Below are 24341 nucleotides of genomic sequence, written 5' to 3' on the forward strand. Positions count from 1 at the left end.
GTAACATCATCAGTGCTAGTGAGTGTGGAATTTACTCTCTGTTTATATACAGTAGCTTGCCCTGCCAGTGTTGGTGGGGGTGTGGTTTTCTCCTTGGTAGTTCCTTGATTAGGGTATTGTTTTCTGTTTGATTGTTTGCCTCGTGTTAAACCCTGCTTATCTGGATATTGGCTGCTGGAGAGGATGTGTTCTGGTCTTTTTGTTTCCTTCTTAGCTTTTTTATTGTCTCTTTTGAATGGTGCATAAATGTGGTTTATCTCTATGTGTCTATTGATGGCTGATTTGTCTGAATGCCAAGCTTCCAGGAATTCCCTAGCTTTTTTGGATTTAGCTTGGTCTAGGATGCTCACAGTTTCCTAGTTAGAACTATGGTTGTGCATGTCCATGTGTTGTGAGATTAAGGAGTTTTCATCATGTCTTCTGACTGCTAGTCTTCTGCCTGTTTGTCCTACATAGTGGCTGCTACAGTCCTTGTTAAGGAACTGTAAAAAGGAAACAAAAAGACCAGAACACATCCTCTCCAGCAGCCAACACCCAGATAAGCAGGGTTTAACATCAGACAAACAATCAAGCAGAAAATAATACCCTAATCAAGGAACTACCAAGGAGAAAACCACACCCCCACCAACACTGGCAGGGCAAGCTACAGTATATAAACAGGGAGCAAACCCCACACTCACTAGCACTGATGATGTTACCTAGTTGGGTAATGAAACATCTGCAAGCAAACAACCAAGCTCAGAGAGCACCAAGGACTCTACCCTATATTTAAGTCTTTGTATCCCCAGCATAAATATTGAGGTTAACTGTTCTTTCATCCAATAGCCAAATGGGGTCCCTTGGTAATGGAACTCTCTATTTTTGCCCCAAAGGAATCCATTTGTTATCTGTTACATTTTCCAGTTGCTATCACTACTATTTTTCCCCTAAGCATTATGCCCTACATCCTAATGGTGAAGTCTGTCATCATTTCAATCTTTTCCGGTTAACTGGAGGGGAGGGCAGGTTACTAATCTTTGCATGCTTCACAATACAAGGAAAATATCTATGAAGACAACTGAATTCTTCATATTACCTTGTAAGAAATAAAGTATGTAGCCCAACCAAATGTAGTTACTCAGAAATACTGTAGGTTCAACTGAGTTCAAGGGAACTTGCATCCCAGCAAACATGATTCTAGCCTTTGTAGAAAAAAGCCATTAAATAATAGTTTTGCTTACTGTTAAAATGAAGATGGCATTACAAATATTTTCATTCAGAAATTCCAAAAGTGCATATTGTGCAGCTGTTGAGAAGCTCTTTCATATTTTGAGCAGCAGAAACTTCATAGAAGAAACAACTTGGAATCACCAGGGTCTATAGATTAACTCTGGAAGCATCTTAACACCAAAGCCAAGAAACCAAGAGGCTAGCTCTTTTTGAATTCTATACGTAATGGAGAGTTGTTCTTAACAGTAATGGCAATTGATTTTTATGGCTTTTGACTAAAGGAAACTGAGGTATATCTCTGTCTAAAGATGCCAAAACAAAAACCCAACTACAAAATTATATCATAGAGAATTGCACATAATAAAAAGTCCATCCAGAATAGTGGCAACAGAAGGCATTAAATTACTGACAAATTTGTTCCTCCAAATTTGTTATCAATGTGAAAATTATACATTTCAATCAACACTAGCTCTTCATTGCGATAACCTTGTACATGTTGCCTCTATCTATCTAGAAACTTTAGCATTTCCTAGCTGGACTCCTTGCAAAGGTAGAAGGCGTGACTGCTCTTCTGGATAGCTGCCTTCAAGATGTACTCAGCTGCAGGGGGCCTTTGACAAACAACATGCACATTTTAACTCCATGCACATAGAAGAAATCCAGCTAGTAGTGGAAGCAGGTTCGCCATCAATAGCCATAGGGTTATTACCATGCTGGGAGAACAAGAACACAAATCTAAAATAGAAAAAAAATAATACAAACACAAGAAAAATAGTAATTCTACAGATGCTTTTCATGTACTTTGGAGAGCACTTAAAATACTTACTCGCTAACTCCCGCCCCTCAAAGAGAGCTAGAAATTGAGATGCTTCAGGAATCTAGGAATTAATTTACCAAATGAAAGACAATGAGAAAATCATAATAGATTGTTTGTGTGAATGCATCTAAACAGAAATGTTTAGAGCAATGAAGAATAGCCTGTATAGTTCTTATCCTCAGCCTAAGTGATTGAAACCTTATATAGTAAGGTTGAAGCTATTTAAAATCAGAAATTGTCGGGCTCTGCCCAAGTATAACAAGGAAACAATCCAACCAAGTTCAGTTCCTTTATTGCTTACACCATATAAACAAAATCTTGCCAGACTAAATCTGTACTACTGCAACTAATGGATATACCCCGGGAGATTCTAGGGAGTGGCTATTCTAAATCTATTATACTTCCCTTGTTCCTGCTCCCAACTCTGTTGTCTCTTGTCTCTCTGCCCTTCTTGGAATGTGCCCCCTCCTTCCTGAGAACCTTGCTCTTTTCTGCAATCCACCACATCACCCCCCGTCTTCATAGATACATTCCACAACAGAAATAAAATAGAATTAAATGGAGCAATTATACATGTTTTATATTGCTTTTACTTACCAATAGGTGCAACTCTTGTTAAATTAGCAACCAGAGGGGGATCTTGCTCAGGTGGACAGAAATCACAGAAATCCAAGCATGCTGGGCAAATTAGATTCCCAATATGTACCCATCCATTCATCTGAATATTCACTGTGAGAATTTGACCTGAGTGACTACACAAATATGCCATGTCCTTGACCCAAACAGTCAGCCCACGGGGAGAGCAAGAAACCTTTGGAATAAAACCAAATTTGTTATGTTTACAAAGTAGACTGCACAGAGAAGCTATTTCATTACTGCAGCTGTTTTTGAACCTTTCATGATGTATTTGGTTTCCAATCTCATTGTATCAAAAAAAAAAGAAAGATGCAAACTGTATCGGTGCTTTCCAAATAATTACTTCTAAGAACAATGATAAATCTGTTCTGTCTTTTCACCTTTGTACTACTAATTACTTTTAGATCCTTACATAAAGTTTGATGATCCAAACACATGATATCTCCACATGCATTTGGTAAAATGACTCTGAAGGTTCAATGACTATGTAAATCTGTGTGAGAAAAAATCTTTTACAAGTTAGTTAAATAGTAATAGTACAGCTTTTCCTTCAGCATTCAGAGAAAAGTCTAGTCATGTAACACTTGCATCAATATAGAAAACATACAACAAATAATTCAAAAATAAATAATCTAATTATTTTAATATAACACAGTAATACAAAATGCAAAGTAAAATTAAAATGTTTTGCAGTTACCTGATAACACCCACTACCCCAATCAGGATAGCTCAGTTTCTTTCTGCACTGTTCCATAACAAAAGCTGACTTCTGAATGAGGCAAATGGAATTTGGCCCATATTTCTCTGCACCATAGTTTCTGAAAGGATCTACAAAAAACAAATACAGTTTTCTGCTAAAAGCTATCAGATTATAGAGACAACAACATTATCAGATATTACTAGGATATTTACATCATAAGCAGAGCTGGCAGTAAATTATTTTTCTAACTTGTTCACCAAATTTATTTGTCATTTGTTCAGTGTGTATGGCTGTGTATGGCTAGGCAGGCAACTGTGAAATGTGATATTTTGAAGAATGCCTGCATGATTTGTCACTGATACACAGAGCAAGGGCAAGTTTAAAATTAATGGCATTATTGTTATTAAAGCAATTATATACCTGTGATGCACCATATGTTCAGCATGGGCAGGCATTTATTTCTATGTAATTATGATCGACAGTCATTGTTATGTTCTCTTTGTAATACTTGCACTAACTGATAAATCAAGTGTCCTAGCAAATGAGCAAGCAATATATAAGCATCCAAGTGGAGATTATAATTGCATTTATTTAACTTCTAATCAGAAGACACCAAGAAGACATATTGTTTTCTGTAGCACCTTTATATAAAAGAATTTAAATAACAGCAGACTGATATCAGAGCAATGCTATATTCAAGTTATGCTATCTATGGTGCCAAAAGGATTTGACAGAAGCCCAGCTATGATGACAGAATGTGAGATAACCCTAGATCTAATGACAGAATAGCTGTTCCATCAGGAAACATATATGAATAGCGGTATGTACAAAACAGGGAAAATGTTTCATTTTGAAACCCGTAACAAATCACAGCACATTCTGTACTGTTTGGGATCCGCTGTAATTTGGTAGAACTGGAACATTTTGGTTGTTCTGGGTTTTGGATGAAATAAAATCTGGACAAGGCCATACAGACCAAGGCTGGTGGTTGTTGCTCTTTCTCTCCCTCCACAGCTCCCAGCAAGGCACATTCCACTGGCCCACCCTTCTTCCCTTTAGCCACTACTGAGGTCTCAGCATGGCTGTTTCCCATAGCAAATCAGCCTTGATTGGTTCTGTGCACAGACCAAAACATCCGATTGGCTATTTGATTCAGGGACAGGTCACCCAAATCCAGCTGTTCTACCCACACAATATTTCATGCATGGAAAATTTTGCACTTCCCTCCTTGTGGAATGGTTAGGACAGGGGGAAGTTGCATGCAAAGCAGCACAGGGAAAAGCACATTTCTGCCAAATCCTAAACATTTCAGATACAGTATTGGTAAAAGAAATCTCAATTTATGTTTCAGGGAAGGGAAAGAAATTAAAATAGCAAGTCCCCCAAAGATTTGTCCTTTATCTCCACAATAAAGGATATAACAGCCACCATGCACTGACCACATACCAAGACTATTACAACTCAAATAGCACATTCAGCTGAGGTTCTTGCTCTCTCTTAGCTCTAAGGTTTCCTTCAGAGTGACCTGGGACCACCTTGCATATCATGTTAAATTTGAGCCAAGCTTATACTGCCGGATATGATCAAAGGTGGGATCAAATGCAAAGCCAACTGACCTGGTTGATTTTCCAGTATCCGACAATCTGAACTGCGCTGAAATTCACCGCTTAAATGCCAACTAAATTCCTGACTAAAAGGACAGTAGTCAGCAATTTCAACTGACCCACCATAATAAGGCAAATCTTCTGGCAACACGCCATACAGACTATCAAAGTACTGTAAAAAGAAGAGTTAAATAAACAACAACAGCTTCTGACAGTAACTGTATCTTTATTACCAATGGAGAAATCATATTCACATATGACAGCTTAAAATTAAAGAAAACTAGATAACTTAACCGCAATTATTACTAGAATGAAATCTGTCTCAGTATGTGCGTTTTGGTAATAACAGTTGTGATAAATACATTGTGTTGTGACTTTAAAAAATGCAAGTTTTTAAAAAATACACAAAAAATGAACAAAAAGATTTAAAAAATTCAATATACACCCATCCAACAAATACATTGTTATATCACCAAAACAGAAAAAGAAAAAGAAACAAAGGGACAAACAAAATCCCTAACTGACATGTTGAATTGATAAATGTATTTAACAACAATATACCAAATTACACATAAAGATTTCTCTGTTCTTGTAAAATATTATGTAATCTATGCCAAAGGGAAATATATTGTGTCATATTTTGATTAGCTGAAAAAATGGACTTTTTAGAAATGGGTGAGTTACGTATTTGTGTTGTGACATAAAAGCTTGTGCTGTTGCAATGTGCTATGCTTAGGAAGTGACATGTAATTTGTTACTGTCATTTCATTAAAAAGTTTTCAAGAAAATTTCAGAAGTATAACATTAAATCTACATGTAGTAGTACAATGAAAAGTATAGTTTTATAATACTGTACAGTGCTCATGTTCAGTTTGCCCAGTCTCTATCTTTTCTATGCCTACATATTGTGAAATACATCTATACTATGCTACTTCCAGCAATAATGAATGTTTTAGCAAGCTCATTATGCCTGTGGTTCACCTATGGCAGGGGTGGACAGCATGAGGTCTATGGATTACAAACAGCCCCAGAGCCCTGAGACTAGACTGCTGAAATGCAAAATGCCCAAATCTCAGCTGCCCAATTTTGGGGTGGTTCTCTAGGGCTAAAGTGGGATAAGGGCAGAAATGAAGCTTCCTCATCCCATTTTTTTACTTTTAAACACTTAAAATTGCTCCAAACCAAGCATGTAAAATTGACATTTAAACTGTAATTAACATTGATAGAATATTTTTTTCTTTCCCTTTTCTTTTCTCAATCTTCAAAGCGATCTAAATAATAGAATGTTAATAACTTTTAAACATATTATACAAACACCAATGTACTAAAACAACACAATGTACTAAGATTTATAACGACATAATAAAAAGGAGGGGAAAAAGAAATATTTCAGCCATGCCCCTTCCGGTAACATCACTGTGTCATCCGATGATCTGCCGCAGCCCTCCAAAAGTTTGGGGGGCTACACTATCCAACCCTAATCTCATGTTCACATATTGTGCTAAAGTGTACTTTGTTTAGTTATGGTTTGTTGAACAAGAATTAACAGCTGAATTCCTATAACAAGTTAAGCCAAGCCTGACAAACCACGATCAGGTTTAGCACAATGTGCAAACTCAGCCAATGGCTGTATGCAAATTTAATTCTAACCATAGCTTGATGGCTCCTACCATTCCTATCCACTGCTGTTGCAGCTATAGGGATGCTTCCATATTGGGCTGATCTTTAAACAAGGTTAACTTCTGTTTAGGTGCAGTTCAGCTTTAATAAGATTGAAAGCTAATTAATAAAAGATATTGAAAATTTTAACCTAATTCTATGATGCTTATAAATTTCCACTTTATTCACATCATGATTTATTTTTTGTAATTTTTTCTCTTTTGCCTTTTTTCCTTTTTTCAAAAGAACACAATATTTTTTTAAAAAAATGAAAGCAACCTAGCTTCTTTGCCAATGAATAAGACTTGTTTTCCTTCAAGTATAGTTATACAGATTTCAGTTCCTTTAAGTTCAGAAAAAATAAATTGGATTTGTTTTTAAAAAACTCATCTAAGCCCTTTTTTGGCTATGGTAGAAGAGTAGCCGAAGGGCAGGGATGGTGAAGACAAAGGATGCCCTTATAATATTAAACCTGGATTCACACAGTATACTACATGAAAATGGAGAATGTCGGTTTGTGGCTTTTCATATTCTTTGAACTTAATCAGTACAGTTTATAAGAGGGGAAGGCACCTACTACTACATTTTCTCTTCCTGCTGTTTGGAACAACAAGGTATCTGGCTGGGATATTTTATTTCCTATTTTTGGCATTCAGGTGGCTTTAAGAGGCAAAATGGGTGCCCTGAGCCTTGCAGAGCCTTAAAGCATCCATCTTGCCTCTTAAACCCCTCCCCCACTGAACAAAATCAGCCCAACTGTGAGGCTATGGAAGGGTGCTATGAATGCTTTAAGCCTTTTTAGGATACCAGGCAATTACAAAACTAAAGTAACTGTGGCTTAATAAATAAACCATGGCACAGTGCATTGCATGAATACAGCCTTTGTTTTAACACTGTTTCTGAATAACGCTATTAATTCAGAAGAACGTGGCATGCTTTTGTTTCATGTGTCATATAACATACCTGATATTCCTGAGGCAACTGTTGAGGGAATTTCTGTAAATTGCACACCGCTACTGCTCTTTGGTCCTGCCTGCAGGTTAACTGTAATGGATTACTCCTCAGAGTGTCACAGTATGGGGCTACTGGTTCTTTTCTTAAGATTAAAAACAGAACAGCCATTAACATCTTATACACATGCCTCAATGTATTAATAAACATTAATCATTATGTGGAATCATTTATGTGTAAAGGCAATTTCAGGGCCATCAATGTACATGCAATCCATGTATATGATTCTTACTTTCTCCGTCTCTGATTGATCCAAAACTTGCAGCTTTTCATCACAAAGTCACAGCCTTTTCCTCGGCCCCACTCTAGTTTTTCTGCCATGCTATAGTTGGCTTTATACCAGCTGCAAAAATATGTTGAAATGGAAATGGTACTTTAGACTCCAACTTTCTGAACCATTAACAACAAAGAATCAAAAGTGTTAATAATCTTAGGAATTATTAGGTTGCAAAGAAGACATCTATGTCACGTTGCTCAAGATTCCTGGTCCTCCTTCCCAACACTCAGGCTTATTCAGTAATATATACTCCAATAGGCAAGCAAAAAATGTCATTTGTCTGTTGTTTGGGCTATAAATCATTGGTAATGTGTTGCAACAGCCAGCACAAAATCCACCATACAGACAGCTCAACTCTATCTGACTAGGTTCCCTTCCACTGGGTGCTGCTATTCTCTTCCATGTCTTTTTATGTATTTCCAACAGCGCAGGGAAATCTATGACAATTATGGCTTGTTAAGAAATATCTTGTATTGTTTCCTTACTAGGGCTTTGCAACCCTTTGGAAGTAATTTAGAAAAAAATACACCAGTTTAAGTGATACCACTATAACTACAATATATCATTTTTACCCAGTATCTTCCATTAATGCCAGAGTAATCCGGGAGAAGACCCTATTCTGTGTTTGTGATCCAGTCATTGCTTCATTCTGGAATTAACCAACATCAATAACAGTTAGCCTCAGGAAAGTGACTGAACAGAGAAACAGCCTGCATTTTGTGGGAAGCAAAGAGGTGGGAGAGAAATATAATCTTTTTGCCAATAAGGAAGCCCATTTAATTACTTTAATAATCACAGAGTAACTAGCTTTGCACAACATGTTAATCATAGTTAGACCTACTGTGACATATGAATCTGGACCATGGGATAAACTGTGGTTAAGGAGTGCCTTAATAATAATTTTGATCCATGATTGTTAGGAGATTTAAATAAATCAGACACAGCCTTTACATTATCTGAATCTGGACAGGCAAGGTAAGACTGTTAACTCAGAGTTGGGAGAAAGGAACAGCCACAGCATCTGTTGCAGTGTGTGGTTTGAAATGGCAAAGCAAAAAATATGTAGTGGCTATGACTCTGATCAATCCACTACTCTTTCTTTTAACAATGAAATAAACGATAGATAGATAGATAGATAGATAGATAGATAGATAGATAGATAGATAGATAGTGAAATTAGTTAGGATATCAACCAGAGAAAGAAAAGGGATGGTAATATGTTACCATGAGCACTTTGTCTGATCATCTGTGGTTCAGGCCATAAATAATACGTTAAGTAATATATAATCCAAAACCTGGCACAGCATTCCATAGGAATGTATTACCCACTTCATCTTAGCCAAAGGGCCAAGATGCGATTAATGTATTCAATGTACAGAATCAGTAAAATGATTAGAAATTAGGAGTTGCTCTTGGGATATCAGGGAGTTATCTCTAAATTACATCCAGGCTTATTTTCTTATAGTAAGAAATGGAACCACAGAGCAGCTAAATGGAAGAATGGAGAATCTAAATTAAGATACTGTAGTTACTACAGTGGATGCTTCTCCTGAGTTAATATAAATTAGAAAATATAAATGAGCTTTCATTCCTGACCTGGTATATTGACAAAGATACCTGCATCTTTCATTCACATACTAAACAGCCAATTTTCTATTATTTACAGAGTAATACAGAATTCTTCTCCACAACCTTCAAAATAAAGGAATTAAATAAGTCTGGGTATGGAGGAAAAGAGTAGAATATATTCTCTGGTGGCTTTTAGTTTTTAGCTAATGATGTATATCTGTATTCATTCTGGCTTTATTGATCAATAAAAAAATCAAATAAACATCCTTGAGTCATTCTACTACTACTTAATACTAGAAATAAAACTGGTTGAGATTCCACAGTCTAAATTTTATATTGTAACAACCACACACACACACACACACACACACAATTAACTATACTAACCTCCAATAACCGTTTCTCCCAATGATTAAGTTCTGTGCCCATGCCACCTTGATTTTCAAGTTCCATTCCTTCTAAAATTGGACAGTCAAAATGTTTTTGTGCCTCCTCCTTTAGAAAGGTATTAGACAAATCTCAACATTATTTAGCAAAATATTTATTTCAACATAAAGCCTATTTCATTTTACACATAAAGTTTGTATCATATACAAAATGTTATGTTATCCAGCAAAGATTTTTAATGAGAGAACCCTGTGATGCTCTCATACTTCAGTAAAACCAAGAAATATTATTTTAAATTAACTGCACTCAGAAACCAGTGAAAGGGTATGTACTTCTTCTATGACAGATCACATAGCCTCAACCCCCACAGTATATTGTTCTGAAGCATTTAGCAGTGATTCAATTTTTTGAATTATTATAAATTACAGAGAGCAGGAAAAAACATAAAGATTAAATAATCCAAACACAACTGGAGCCTTAAAGAATTCACCATAAGGTGGAAGAAGAAGCAATATTCCACACCATCAGCGTGGCACCCAGTATCCGAAGTGGAAAAATTTTCCCAGAACCTTTTTCAGACTTAACATTATGTGGCAATTTGGATATTCCTCAATTTAATTCCAGGAGCCCTAGAAAGCACAGGGTATGATAAGGGATGCTGGCAGAACTAATTCAGCAACACTTAAAAGATTGAGAAATTTGCTTGTCCTTGCCATAGAGAATTGGGGGTGGTGGTCAGGCATTAATATACTTCCATGTTGTATGGCAGTGTTTGATGGACACTGGGGTTTGGAGAACAGGCATCTATAGGTATATTTCCTGGTTTCTCTTCTCTTGTCACTCAGAGGATCCATTAACCTCACAAGGATTTGTTTCCAAGTTAAATACATTTACAATACGGGGAAACATTTTTGTCAGAGATTGAGTAACAGGGCTGAATCTTAACGTGTACAACATAGTTTCCATTGGTATTTGCAACTAAGTGTCTAAACAACCAGATCATATTTTTGTGAAAGAAAATAAAAATAATACTTACAACTACCTTCGGAGTTACCAAAAGGAATATATTATGATGCAAAATCTTATTATTCCGCACATCCCATAATCTTACTGCTTTACGTATAACTTTATCACTCCACTGATAGACACCAAGGCTGAAAGGAAGACAATTTAGTTGATATAACTGGGAGCAGGATCAGTTCTTAATATGATCAATAAGCTGACTGCCAACTATTGAATATATAAGTAAAGTAGCAATTATAAATTCATGACAACTGACTTCCTACACAATCACCACTGAAAACTCAGCAAGCAAACAGTATTAAGCTATTTACAGAAGAACTATTTTTAATCATACCCACAAGTACCCCTTCAGTGAAATTAGTTTTGTAAGGATTACAAAAGTCAGTACATACCTTTCATTAAATGGTGGCAATCCATTTGCGTATCTAGCAGTCAAAGGATTTCCATCATCATCACGATAAAATGCAAAAAGTCCAGCGGAGAAACCCTTAAATAGAACCCCAAAAGTAGTTTACATTACATATTATCAACATCTTTCACCCACAACAAATTCTGACTGAAAATTGCCTGAAAGCTAGCTAGCTAGCTAGCTAACTAGATATACACCTCCACCCCCACATAGAGGTAGTCCTCGATTAACGACCACAATTGGGACCAGCAACTCTGTCGCTAAGCGACATGGTCATTAAACGAGACATCACATGGCTGTGACAGACTTATGACCTCACTTCTGCCATGGTCGTTAAATGAATCACCTGCAGTCGTTAAGCAAGGACTTCACGTGACCGCAACTTGCAACTTTACTGCCGGCTTCTCCATCGACTCTGCTTGTTGGAAGCTGGTTGTGAAGCGCACAAATGGCGATCACGTGACCACAGGACGCTGCGGCCGTCGTAAGTGTGAGGACCAGTCATAAAGTTACTTTTTCAGCACTGTCGTAACTTTGAACGGTCATTAAACAGGGCAGCCGTTAAGCGAGGACTACCTGTATATGAAATGTCCACAAAAACACAAAGTATTACAAAAACATAACCACAAAAATTCTAGCATAATACAGCATGAAGAAAATATTACTAATATGTTAAATTCCAAACCAAATATTAGGACAATGCTTTCTTTAGGCAACCTCAAAGGCAAGACATTGAAAAAAAAAACTGAATGGGAAAAGGCATAAAGACAGGTTGGAAAATTGGAGAGAACCAAAAAATGCTATTGATATTGAAGTTTAAATGTCCACAGTCTTGCTTTTCATCCTTTTCCTCTGGTGAACCACCACCACCTTTTCTTTTTCCTCCTCTTTTAATATTGTGCCTGCTCTAGAGATCTAGAAATTATGATATCTTGTATACTTTTTGAGTTTTTTGAGCCCTAGTACAAATTCTTGGAAATTTCTTAGAAATCTTTCTTTACAGCATTTTATAAACGCAGAATCAAATACCAGCTCTTACCAAAGCATGAATGATTTCATGTTTCACTGTAGACAACATGCCAATGAACTCCTGTGCTTGGGTTGAAATCATATTTGGACACAGGTTAGCATATCCTGCAATTGGTCTGGAAAATGGTGATAGGTTATACAAAATGAGGACCTTAAAAATGCTAAGCTTCATTATTACATGTAAATACTTTGTATTATCATAGCCTACATAAATATCTTATATACAAAAACATCTTTGGAGTAACCTTTTCACATGCAAACATCAAATCACTGAAATGTAGACTCAGAAAAGAGACAAATTATTCTCTCTCAATTTATGTACTTATGCATGGACTACTATAGCTCCTCTACAGATTTCATCTATGGACTTTCCTATCAAAAATCTATTTCTTTTCTTGAGCTTTTAAAACAGATACTCACTTTTCACTGTGCTGAGAAAAAACTCAGTACTGGTTTATATAACTAGCAATACAGGCCATATATAAGTAAGTAATCCTCACATTTAGGACTTTCTCAGCCAACAGACACAGCCTATGATCCTCAGAGGATGACCCCTAAGCAAAACATTTCTCTCTCCAGACTCAGATGTCAGGCGACAGATCTTTAACAGCTAATTAATGTATTAATTAGACTTATCATGTCTTTCCTCTAGCAATTCTAAATGGCTTACACACACTTATTCCTGATTTATTTTCCTCATAACAACCCCATGAAGACAGGAGGAAAGTCCTAGTGCAACACCACAATCATATCACTGGGCCTCAACCTTTTTGATCTGTGGGAGACTTGAGGGACTGTCTCACCCTCACCACAGTGACCTGTCCCACCCGGTCAAGCAGAGAGGGTATATTGCAGATTTGTTGGTGAGAGAATGCCGATTGACGGGGCCCAGGAGGAGAGCCTTCTCTGCCATTGCCCCTTCCCTATAGAATATTCTCCCCCAGAGGTGAGGCGGGCCCCCACCCTCCCAGCTTTCCGGAAAGAACTGAAGACCTGGCTGTGCTAACTCCCATGGGGCAAGAAGAGACTTAACCAACCCTGAGAGTGGCTGGCACCTTGAGGACACTCCCCGAGACTAATAGTTTCACCATCAATCTTGGAAGATATTTATTATTTATTATTTGTAGGACTATTATTTTATTGTATTTTAATTAATATTTATTCTTTTACTAAATCGCCCAGAGTCGCTTCTAGGAATATGGGCGATGACAAATGTGAAATATAAATAAATAAATATTGACATGATATAGGTGCTTTTGCAACAGAGTTACCAGGAGTAACTTAAAGTTTGTGGGTTACATAAGCAGTTAAACAGAACAAATGGTACCTGAATATAGCCTCACCTTGCAGGATGCTCCTTAACACTTTTGTGCTTTTCTAAGCATATTCCTAAACAAAGCCTGTGCTGCAGCCAACTATTATGTATATAGTATCCATCTAAGGGCCAGCAGATTCTGGGAATAAATGCTGGAGAATGATGGTCTGCCTTTTTTTTTAATGTAAAAAAATCAAGTGGGACAGTGTAATGGAATGTAGGAAAGACTTTGGGAAACTGGACAAAGAGATGCTGGCAAGGGAACAGTCGTCTTCAGACTTACAAGATTGATGTCAGCCTCACGGGGTAAACCAGATAGGAGTCACAACAAGATGAGCTAATTCTACTTTATTGTAATGCTACATTGATAGAATCTTGCAAGTCTGAAAGTACAATTCTCCCTCCTATCTCCTTTACTCCCAAGAAACTAGGGAAGGTTTCTTCTGAGCCTCTTGGCCCACCTACTATCCAGCTGCAGGCTATGCTGTCCCTTATCTGACTGTTCCCTTGGCAGCATCTCTTTGCCCAGTCTCCCAAGGTCTTTCCCACATTCCATTACAGACAGGAAGCATGGAGGACACCATGGGAGATTCTGCAGGCCACCTGGCCCCCCTGAGCACCACATGGAGATCACTATGGCATTATACTATAGAATGTGGCTTCCTATGTAAACCTTCAGAGCACTGCAGGGATATTATTCTCCTATTATTCTAACATGGGAAAAACTCAGCCAGCAGGACTCACTTGGAATCCTATTTCCTGCTGCTCTCTTCATTGAAAGTTCTATCTGACCTGTCCTGTGATCTAATCATAGAACAAAACATTATCAACTGAAGATCAACAGGGTAGAAGTGAGTGTGGTAGGATATTTATGTTTTTCTGACTCTTTGGCTGCATGTCCCACTCTCTTCTCTCTCACTACTTAAAACAGAATACCTGCAGATAAATCTTTAACCAGTTTGGAATACTTGAGATCTGCAGCTCCCCACAGTCTACCTCCTGAACCAAACTTTATGAGATTGGAAAACCCTGACTTTGGAAAAAGAACCAGCTGTGAAAAATAGCTGGGAGATCTGATGACAGATCATTCACTATCCTTGCCCTTGGAGAAATCTGATCAATCCCCTGGGTCACATAGTACTGAATCTTAGTGCATGTCAACTTCATAGGCCACTAAATTTACTTCATGATTCTGGCAATAGATGTGCAGCATGTATCTACTTCCCAAAGAACTGAAATGTGAAGTGGACAATTCTAGTTATATATTTTGAGCAATACAGATCAATTCAGGTAATCATGATTAGCAAGCTAATCAACCAAAGTCATAACTAAGTCTTTTCAGAACATTTCATCTGATTATTCATCAGTTTATCATTTAAAGTTAGCTTGGAGATTACCTGTCCATATCTGCTTCTAGTTGACAATATGCTGCATATGCGATGATATTTTCTTGGCCACATCTTTCAGTAGTCAGAGCACTAACATACAGTACAAAATCAGCATCTCGAACACCTTCCTGGTCTGCTTTACCAACAGGTTGACAACTCCATCCATTTATATTACATACCCTACATTGCTAAGACATTACATTTGAAGAAATCAGTTTCAAATAGTCTTCAACTATTAACTATAAAATATACAAATTTCCCATTATTCTTCTGCCTTAGACTGAAGAAACATTTAGATTAAGATTTTGCACTAATTATTTTTAAGTTTTTGTACTACTGCTTATGGCCAAAGAAAAATAGTTTGATTGCTTTCAAAATATTCTAGACAGCAGTGTCTCAATTCTCAAAGAGCTTTGAAAAGAACCAAAAGATCAGAAAGCAATTTGAAAAAGAAGGAATGTAATATTCAAATGTAGATTTATCATCTTTTTTTTTAGGTTTCCATTTAAAAACAAACAAACTTACAAATAGATTATCTTTAAAAATTCTGGCAACCACCTCTGTTCTAAGACTAGATATTGAAAATAAGACATGTACATATGTGAAATATCTGAGGAAACCATTTGCATACTGGTACAAAATAAAGTAATATTTTTCAGCTTTTTTATCTCTTTATTGAAAATTATGTCAGTGAATACTGAAAAGAATAATAAAGAAATGGATATTATTTTACTTAATGGAAAACAATTGAAAAACTAGTTAAAACCCATTAGTAAATATGCTACCCATACTGCTGTAGCTTTTGACTTCTTTACATTCAAGTTCAAGGTTGCTTTCATATCACCTGCTAAGCCAAAACCAACCAATCCTTATTATCGTTTAAAGCAATGAATGGATCCAGCCAGTAAATTATATTTTTCCCTCTAATTATCGCTTGTTCAGATTCTCAGATGTCACAGCATGGCTGTCCTCCTTTGGTCATGTGCAAAAGAAAGGTAACAAGTCTCCTTACTACAGACATTCAAAGTACATCAGGCAAATTAAATTGGTATAGGTGTTTTAGCACTCTTCCTAGCAATTTTTGCTAATTAGAAGGAAATGTGGTAGATATGTCACGTTAGCATAAATATTCCCATATGACCTGGATTACAAATTGTAAAATAAGGCTGAGTTACCTGCAAGTGTTCTTCAGGTACTATAACTGGACCACACTTGGTATATTCTGCACAGGCTTCTCGACAGTATCTGTGAGGATCATCCTTCTTCCTTAAATACTGATTTGTTACACACTGTCTTCAATTAAAGCATAATCACATATCTGTGAGTGAAATGAATGCACAGCATAATCCCACACAAAACAATATGCTAATTATAAAAGCTATTAAGTATTAATGTCAGAACTTAAGTTGCTTACCAGAATTGAGCTCCCTTTACACTTGAGAGGTGAAAAAAACATGCTGAACTAAATATGGATCGCAATTGTAAAGACAGATTTTGCTGATTCTCCCTATGAAAAAACACTGAAAAATATACATACCTACTTAACAGGATAGTACCCATAGGTTTCCGAACTTGAAATGCCTTCTCTAAATAAGAAATAGCTTGTGGGAAAAGCTTGTTCTAAACAAAATAAAAATAAAACAATAAAAAGGATTTGACACTTTAAAAAATGTGATTAGCTTTTAAGGAATTAAGTCAAAACTCTAATGACCTTCTAAGCATATTTTTATAGCTATGGACTCAATGGAATAAATTAGTTTTATTTAAAAAGATACAGTAACTCCTCGCCAATTGCAAGGGTTCCTTTCTTGAAAATTGTCATAGTTGGGTAATGTGTGGTTGGTAAATTTAAGATCTTAGGGATGGGAAACAATTTCACCTGATAAAAGATGTCAAAGATATTATGTGTCAAACCTATAATAAAGTAAAACAATAGCATCAAAAAACAATAACAAGGAATTAAAAAAAAACAATAGTCCAGAAAATCACACTGTATATTCTAGAATACTGGCACTTTTGAAAAGATTATTACCTTTACTAATGTTGTCTTTTTATACTGTATCTACTAGTGGATGGTTGAGGCTCAGGCGTTGAAATAAGGGTTTTGAAGAAAGATGAATAGCTGGCTACCTACTTTTGCTTCTTAACTCTTTTTGTATTCTTTTAACAGCACCAGGATATCATTCATCATTCTTCTAAATTTCATGTTGCATTCCATAAAATGATCAATCTCCACCACCTCATCAGCCAAACCGGTTGCATGTTGAAACTGATGAGGTGGGAATCAATGATTGTTGCATAAATATGAAACAGATATCTCCAACTTCAAGGCAGGGAAAAGAACAGCCAAAACTCTACTGATCAAAAGGGTGAAAAGAAATGGCCAAAGATTTAAAGCCTGGTGCTAACATATACGTAGCACTTGATTCTTTTATTCTGCAACAGGCAGATCTATTGTGTATATATAACTTCTTTCTTGATTTTAATACAGCAAAATATTTGTACTGAGTCTGTGGAGCTTCTGCTGATATTGAACACAGGATTGAACTTCTAGACTGCCAATACTGATTTCCTTGGCACTTGTGGAGTTTCATGAATTAAATCTGATAAAGTCAGCTTCATTTTTGCATCTACTTCCTGGTTTTCTTCATCACTGTTTGATGAAACAATAAACTCTAGGAGATCTTCACTTAGCACTTGGGAATGGGAATCCAAGAGCTGATTAACATCACTTGCTTCCATATGTTCAAATCCCTCACCTACCGGTCATTGAACAGAAGCAACATGTTTTACCTCCTCCACAACAGCAGGACAACCAGTGAAATCATTAACAATCTCCACCTAAAGTTTTCTCAAGCAGCATGAAAGGTGGTTTGTTTTATTTCATCCAAAGATTCTGTAATGATAGTGCATAAACATGGCATATCCTTTCCATGCATCATTTAAAGTCAAATTTGCATTATTGTTGATATCAATAATAAACTCAAAGAGATGATGTGCATCTTTGATCCATGGACTGAAATGGTCAAGATGATGTTCGGAAGAAGAAACACTACTTCAAAATTTGTATGAGCAAACAGTAATTCATCTTCAGAATGGTGAGAACCATTATTAAGAATCAGCAATGCCATGAAAACTAAATGGTCATTTTTCAAATAGCGTTCTACTGCACGGATGAAACAGGCTTTCAGTCACTCCATGAATACATAGCAGTCCATGAATTACCCATGCTTTTCTATTTGCTCTCCAGATAATGAGAAGGCAACTCTTGTTCTTACCCTTAAGAGCACACAGGTTAAGGGCTAAATATTACAGCATAGGCTTCACCACAATATTTCTTGAATAACTTTCCCGTATCAGTAGTGTTAGCCTGCTTTGGCAGCTGTGAAACCCTGTCCCCTTTCTACTTCTGGAAATGAAACTGTGATCAAGAATGTCCTTCCAGAAGAAGTCCATTTCATGGGCATTAGAGACTTGTTTATATAAATAAGCTTTTCTTTTATTCACTTCTTTAATCTGACAGAAAAGATCTGTCTCATGATCTGCTGATGCCATCTCTCTGGTCAATTTCATGTTATGGAAACTAGAACATTTCTGCAAGTTTTCAAACTAGCCTGCTAGGTTCTCCCTAGCATCAGGGTTAAATGAGATCAGGCTGTATGGCTGTTCTCCTTCCACCTCTCATAAGAACTGTTGCATCCAGCATACATAATCTCTGATGGATGTTTCTTGATCTTGCAGATACTCAAATTTTGGGGGGTTGCTCAAGGAAAACTGATATATAGAAAAATTCCCACAAATATTGAAATTCACATATAGTAAACTCATACATTGCAAACTCACAGATGGCAAGAGGTTACTGTATTTATATTATCTATAGAAGCACATTTTTGTTTTTGGAACTTTAGAAAAAATTCTGCACAGCTAAAAGTTCTTTTTAATCTTACATCAAGTTCTGGGATAGAAACAAATTAGTCCTAATCATAGCCCTACATGGCATGGGTCCAGGTTACCTGAGGGACTGTCTCACCCCCATTACATTGACCCATTCCACCCAGTCCAGCAGAGAAGGCATGGTGTGGATCCCATCAGTGAGAGAATGTTGTCTGGCGGGTCCTAGGAGGAGAGCCTTCTCTGCCATTGCCCCCGCCCCATGGAATACTCTCCCCCCAGAGGTGAGGCAGGCCTCTACCCTCCCAATTTTTCAGAGGGAATTGAAGACGTGGCTCTGCCAACTTGCATGGGGTGAGGAAAGATACAATTGACCCTGGGGATGGCTGGTGCCTTGACAATACTCCCTGAGTTTATTAACACCTAAGTAACATCAGCCTCTTGGAAGTACAGTAATACCTCGGTTCACGAACGCTTCTGTTCATGAACAATTCGGTTCATAACAGCACCGTTTGCAAAATTTTGCTTCTGTTTGCGAACTCCGCATCGGGTGACGAACACGACCCGCGGCCATTTTCCCTGCTGTGACACGTGGTCGTGGCTTCCTGTAGGGAGGGGGATTCCCCCTCCAAACAATAACCGCCTCCCCACCCGCCTTCCTGTCCTCCACGCCAGAAGTCACCTCAAGTAAGGTTAGTGTTCTCTCTCTTCATACTGTACTGTACTGTACTTGGTTTCATATTTTTGTGGTTTAAAAAAAAATACACATGGTTCAGAACGGATTAACCGTATTTACATTGAACCTTATGGGAAAATTTGATTCGGTTCGCGACCAATTCGGTTCGCGACCAGAGTTGTGGAATGCATTAAGTTTGTGAACCAAGGTACCACTGTATCATATAGGAAGTTTGTTTTTTAGCATATTAAATTAATTAATTTTTATCTATTTTAATTAATGTTTATTCTGTTTTTACTGTAAACTGCCCAGAGTCACTCTGCAGTGAGATGGGCAGTGACAAATTTGAAATATAAAATAAATAAATAAAAATATTATGACTTTTGCTAAATCTGGACATGTGAAATGGCATTTGCACAAGAGAGGAGTAAAGAAAGGAAATGAAAACCTGCAAGTCTGTAGCTTACTGCTGACATCTTAATCATGATTAAGAAAATATTATATCTATGCTTCATTAAACAAGGTAGAGTGATATGGTCTATAGATTGTTAAGTCAAAAACAAAGAAACCACATTATGGCTTAGCATTATGTGTGAACTAAGTCACACAATATCTGCCCTAATTTCTTAAAACAATTTCAGATGTCAGGCAAGGTAGGACCTATCCTTGAAAGCATAAATCACACAGACCTTTGGCCTATAATAATTAAACCAGTACTTCATATAAGAAAACTGGATGCAAGAAATAAGTATATTACCTTTATAAGGTGCTTTTTTTCAGGGAGCAATCTATGAACAGAGAGAGCAGTTAGAAGATTTTTATCTTCATAAAAAGCACTGTTACTAAACAAATTTTCAGTCCCCTTCACTTCCCATAAAGCCAGCTGAGCCCCATTCCCCTTTGCTGCTAGTTGCCATTTGTTTTAGCTACCTGTTTGAAGAGGGAAATGAAAGGCTATTCCCATTAACAATAAGAATTCTGGAAGGCTGTTATTATACTTACTCCTCAACACTTCTGTCATATACAGTCTTAATTCTTAGCTGTTCATTAATGTTTCTTTTCATAACTCGATTTTCTTTAAGATAAACTTTGTAAATAACCTGTTTGAAGAAGAAGTACATTTAATAAAACTGCTTGTATATCTAAACTTTTACAATTCTTAAAATTTACCATATTTACATTTGAACTGAAGCACGCATACAGTCCAATTGCTTTGTGTTCACTTCCTAATAAACTTAAGGAGCCTTATTCCTCAGTAACATTTGAGGAATACAGAAAGGAAGGCAAACATATTTTAATCCAATATACTATGCGTAAAAGCTTTATTTTATTCTTTGGCTGCAAAGCCTGAATCTTCTATTATTTCTCTTTTCTATTATTCACCACAAGTATTTAGGCAAGGTTTCTGAAATATATCTATGAACCAATTTTTAAATGAACATCTTTGCTTTTACAGCTTTCAAATTACTTTCTAAGTTTTTAAAATGCATCCTTGCATTTTCATAATATTTTTCTCTGAAAAGTATGTGAAATTTTCAGAAAAATAGCCTGACAAATAAAACATACTGGTGAATTGGAACCCAGCAATGAAAACTACTAGATGTAATGGGGCTTACTTCCAGGTAAGCTGGCATGGGATTATTAGTTTAACAAGCAATTTACCAAGGGCTGCATTGATGTAATGTTTTAGAACAAACAATTAAAAACACATTGTTTTAGCCATTTCTTTTGCAACCCATATGTATCATGAACCTAGAAACGATGTCTTGCAATGTGGCTCTTGTTCTATTAGTGACTGGTTTCATACACAATTTGACTCAATAATCTAAAATGAGAGCATGTGTGTGTGTGTTTATATGCATGTACCTATGTGTGTGTTTGTGCGTGTGTATGTATCTACACACACACACACACATCCCTACACATTAGGTGAATTATGATTTCTTAGATTACTTATCAGCACTTCCAAACAGACCCTCTTAAAGGTGCGGGATGGAGAGAAAATTTAAAACACAGTCCCAGATATTCAGTCAATTAAGTCACAAATACGAGGGAGCAACTCTGAATATTGCTACACTTAAACCAGCAAGTGAAAAACACACAAAAATGGAATGTATGACTTAAGCACCACACTTGAGCCCCTCTTTTCCCTTGTTCGGACTATTTTGCCTCCCTCTTCCCCCAGGATCCTCACCTCCCTGGCACTGGGGATGCGGTGGTGACAGAAGGGAGAAGCGATGTTAAAGGCTGGGCCGTGAGCCAGCAAAAGCAGCTCAGCCAAAACAAGGAAAGCCGAGAACGGTCTGGAAGGAAGGAAAACTTCCCGAACCGCCAAGGCAGCCGCCATCTTAGCCTCCTTCTTCCCGATTCCCGTATCTCCAAGGCCTGGAAGCCGGAGCGAAACCGTGCCGCTCCTGAAAGCCAATAGGAAACCGCGGACTTATGGTAGAATTAATGCTATTGGTCACGCTTCGGCACAGATGGGCGGAGGTAGAAGAAACTGGGCCAAGGGGAAGCGCAACGACGTCACGCGCAGTCTTGCCGGCGGCGGATTGCAGGCGTTGCCTGCCGACTAGTCCGATGGATTGGTGCTGAATTGGACGGGCAGAAACCCACTAGCACGGGCAACCAGGGGACTTCTTTAATACGGACAGGACAGCATCTCCCATTGTTTAGTATCCTTACTGTACTTCTGAAGTTGCTAATCCTCAAATAAATTCGATTCTGTGCTTTGCCTATCGAATGTACGTTAAAGAAAAAGAGAACACCCATGTCCCACACGTTGCAGACAGGTGGCACTCCTCCGAAGCACCTTTTCGGAATCTAATTCCAAACACTACTTCTACTCATTCGTATTATGCAACTCATTAGATGTTTTCCTAACCAGATTTTGTAGAGTATTATCTCAATTTTAATCAGATTATATCTGTACATTTTTGCAACCCATCCAGAAACATCCTTTGGTTTACAGGAAGTTTCCTCTTCACCTTCTGTTTTGAACAACAGATGTTTGAAGTGAGATTTTTTTTTAGTTGATCCTAAGTTTGCTCTTATTCTTCCTGTGCTTCAAATTTTATTTATTTATTAGCTTATTTATCAAATGTGTATACAGTACCGCTGGCTTCAACTGACTCCTGGCAGTTTACAACAGAATCATGAAATCAACAGAATAAAACAACAATAATATAATACTGTATGAATATATAAAAAGCCATGATGCCTTCTTCATCATTCATAACATTCCAAATGTCATACAGAAGAGCTCCCATCAGCAAAGGCTTTCTAAAAGATGCCAAAGGGGGCCAGCACACTCCTTTACTTCATGACTGGGGCAATCTAGATTTCTGCACCTGGGCTGAGTTCACTGGACAGGTCAATTCCACCTAGAGAAGACAGTCTAGAAGGTACAGGTGGTCCTACATTTAATGACCACTTGTTCAGGAACTCTTCAAACTTACAATGGCGCTGAACGAGTGGTAGTTATGACCAGTCCTCATACTTATGGCCATCACAGCATCCTGGCAGTCATGTAATCATGATTTGTGACTTTCCCTGCCAGCTTCTGACAAGCAAAGTCAACGGGGAAGTTGGTAGGAAGTTGCAAGTTGCAGTTGTATGAGGTCCTTGCTTAATGACTTGCACAGTCCTTGCTTACCAATGGCAACTGGGACTGCTAGGACTGTTATTGCTAAGCAGGACGGTCATGTGGTTTTGGTTTTTTTTTTTAATTTATGACTATGTCGCTTAATGATGGAGTTTCTGGTCCAAATTAGCATTAAGCGAGGACTACCTGTACCTTGAAGCCAAGCTATGTAAACACTGAAACCAACACTTTGAATTATACTCAGAAGCTTACTGGGAACAAATGAATGGCCCACAACACTGATTTTATACTTCCATAGTAGCTCTCACCCAGCAGCATGGAGGCCACTGCATTCTGCACTAATTGCAGCTTCTGGATGGTCTTCAAAGGCAGCCCCTTTGTTTTGACTGTCTCAATCATGTAGTGTTACATTCTATACAAATAACTGAATTGTTTGCATATCTTTGAGGGTCTTCTTTCTTTCTGTCTGGGATCTCCATGTCTGGACATACTCCTCCATAGCCAAAACCCAGGTATTTGAATATTGTAACACATGTTGTTCAGTGAGGAAGATCCCCTCCATTTCTTCCCTGGTATCTCTTTTAAGCTCTAATGGGCAGACCGTGCTGACTCCTTTTTCTTTCTGTTCTTTTTTCTTACAGATACTTTCATTCTCTCTGTCATTTAGGATTGGCCCAGAAAAAAAGAGTTACAGAATTCAAAGCTAGAAATTATTTGTTTATTTCACTATTTTTCTAAATAATTCCTAGTATTCTATTCTAAACAGAAGTTACTCACCTTAGAATCTCTAGGAGAGAGACAAAGAGCTTTCCCCAGTTCTTCTGGTGAACCCCTGGTTTTTTTTCAGACTGCATAAATTGTTTCCTCTGAGCAGAGACAAGACTTTTGGTGCTCCTGGAAAATAAGTAAGAAGAATAAAGGAGACGTAAGAAAAGTGGGCATAAATAAGGGAAAGGAAACTAGTAGGCAGAGAAGGGATGTTGATTCATATTGGCTGTCATGCAGTGACAATAAGCATTCCAACCAACATTGAGTTCTGATTCCATACAAAGTGACAAGTAGGATCTGGGCTTGATTGAGAAAGGAGATCCAGTTAAAGAGGATTACCCAAGGGCTTCCCCAAACAAAGGAGTAAAG

General features: G+C 37.4%; 1 protein-coding gene across 1 annotated transcript; it reads right to left on the bottom strand.

Moving 5' to 3' along the window:
- Positions 1-1812: 1812 nt before the first annotated feature.
- LMLN (leishmanolysin like peptidase) lies at positions 1813-21967 on the bottom strand. The gene is made up of 17 exons (XM_007427969.3): positions 21795-21967; positions 20603-20700; positions 20358-20388; positions 16571-16653; positions 16209-16326; positions 15043-15221; positions 12341-12446; positions 11285-11379; positions 10906-11023; positions 9870-9977; positions 8486-8562; positions 7869-7979; positions 7589-7721; positions 4979-5138; positions 3360-3490; positions 2624-2837; positions 1813-1944 (listed from the first exon to the last, which is right to left on the bottom strand). The coding sequence occupies exons 1-17, from the start codon at positions 21945-21947 to the stop codon at positions 1844-1846; spliced, it is 2016 nt and encodes a 671-aa protein (XP_007428031.1). The 5' UTR covers positions 21948-21967; the 3' UTR covers positions 1813-1843.
- Between the last annotated feature and the right edge of the window lie 2374 nt (positions 21968-24341).

This window comes from Python bivittatus, unplaced genomic scaffold, assembly GCF_059951505.1.
Source record: "Python bivittatus isolate LINGU-HERP-01145 unplaced genomic scaffold, Pbiv_v1 ctg000480_np1212, whole genome shotgun sequence".
Lineage (NCBI taxonomy): Eukaryota > Metazoa > Chordata > Lepidosauria > Squamata > Pythonidae > Python > Python bivittatus.

Bases quoted from the DNA above. Each gene is read 5' to 3' on its own strand.
- LMLN (XM_007427969.3), bottom strand. From the start codon at position 21,947: ATGGCGGCTGCCTTGGCGGTTCGGGAAGTTTTCCTTCCTTCCAGACCG. The intron at 9,978-10,905 runs GTAAGTATTATT...ACCTTTCTAAAG, and splicing joins TGGTAACTCCGAAGGTAGTT to GAGGAGGCACAAAAACATTT. The intron at 2,838-3,359 runs GTAACTGCAAAA...TTTATTCCAAAG, and splicing joins GGGGTAGTGGGTGTTATCAG to GTTTCTTGCTCTCCCCGTGG.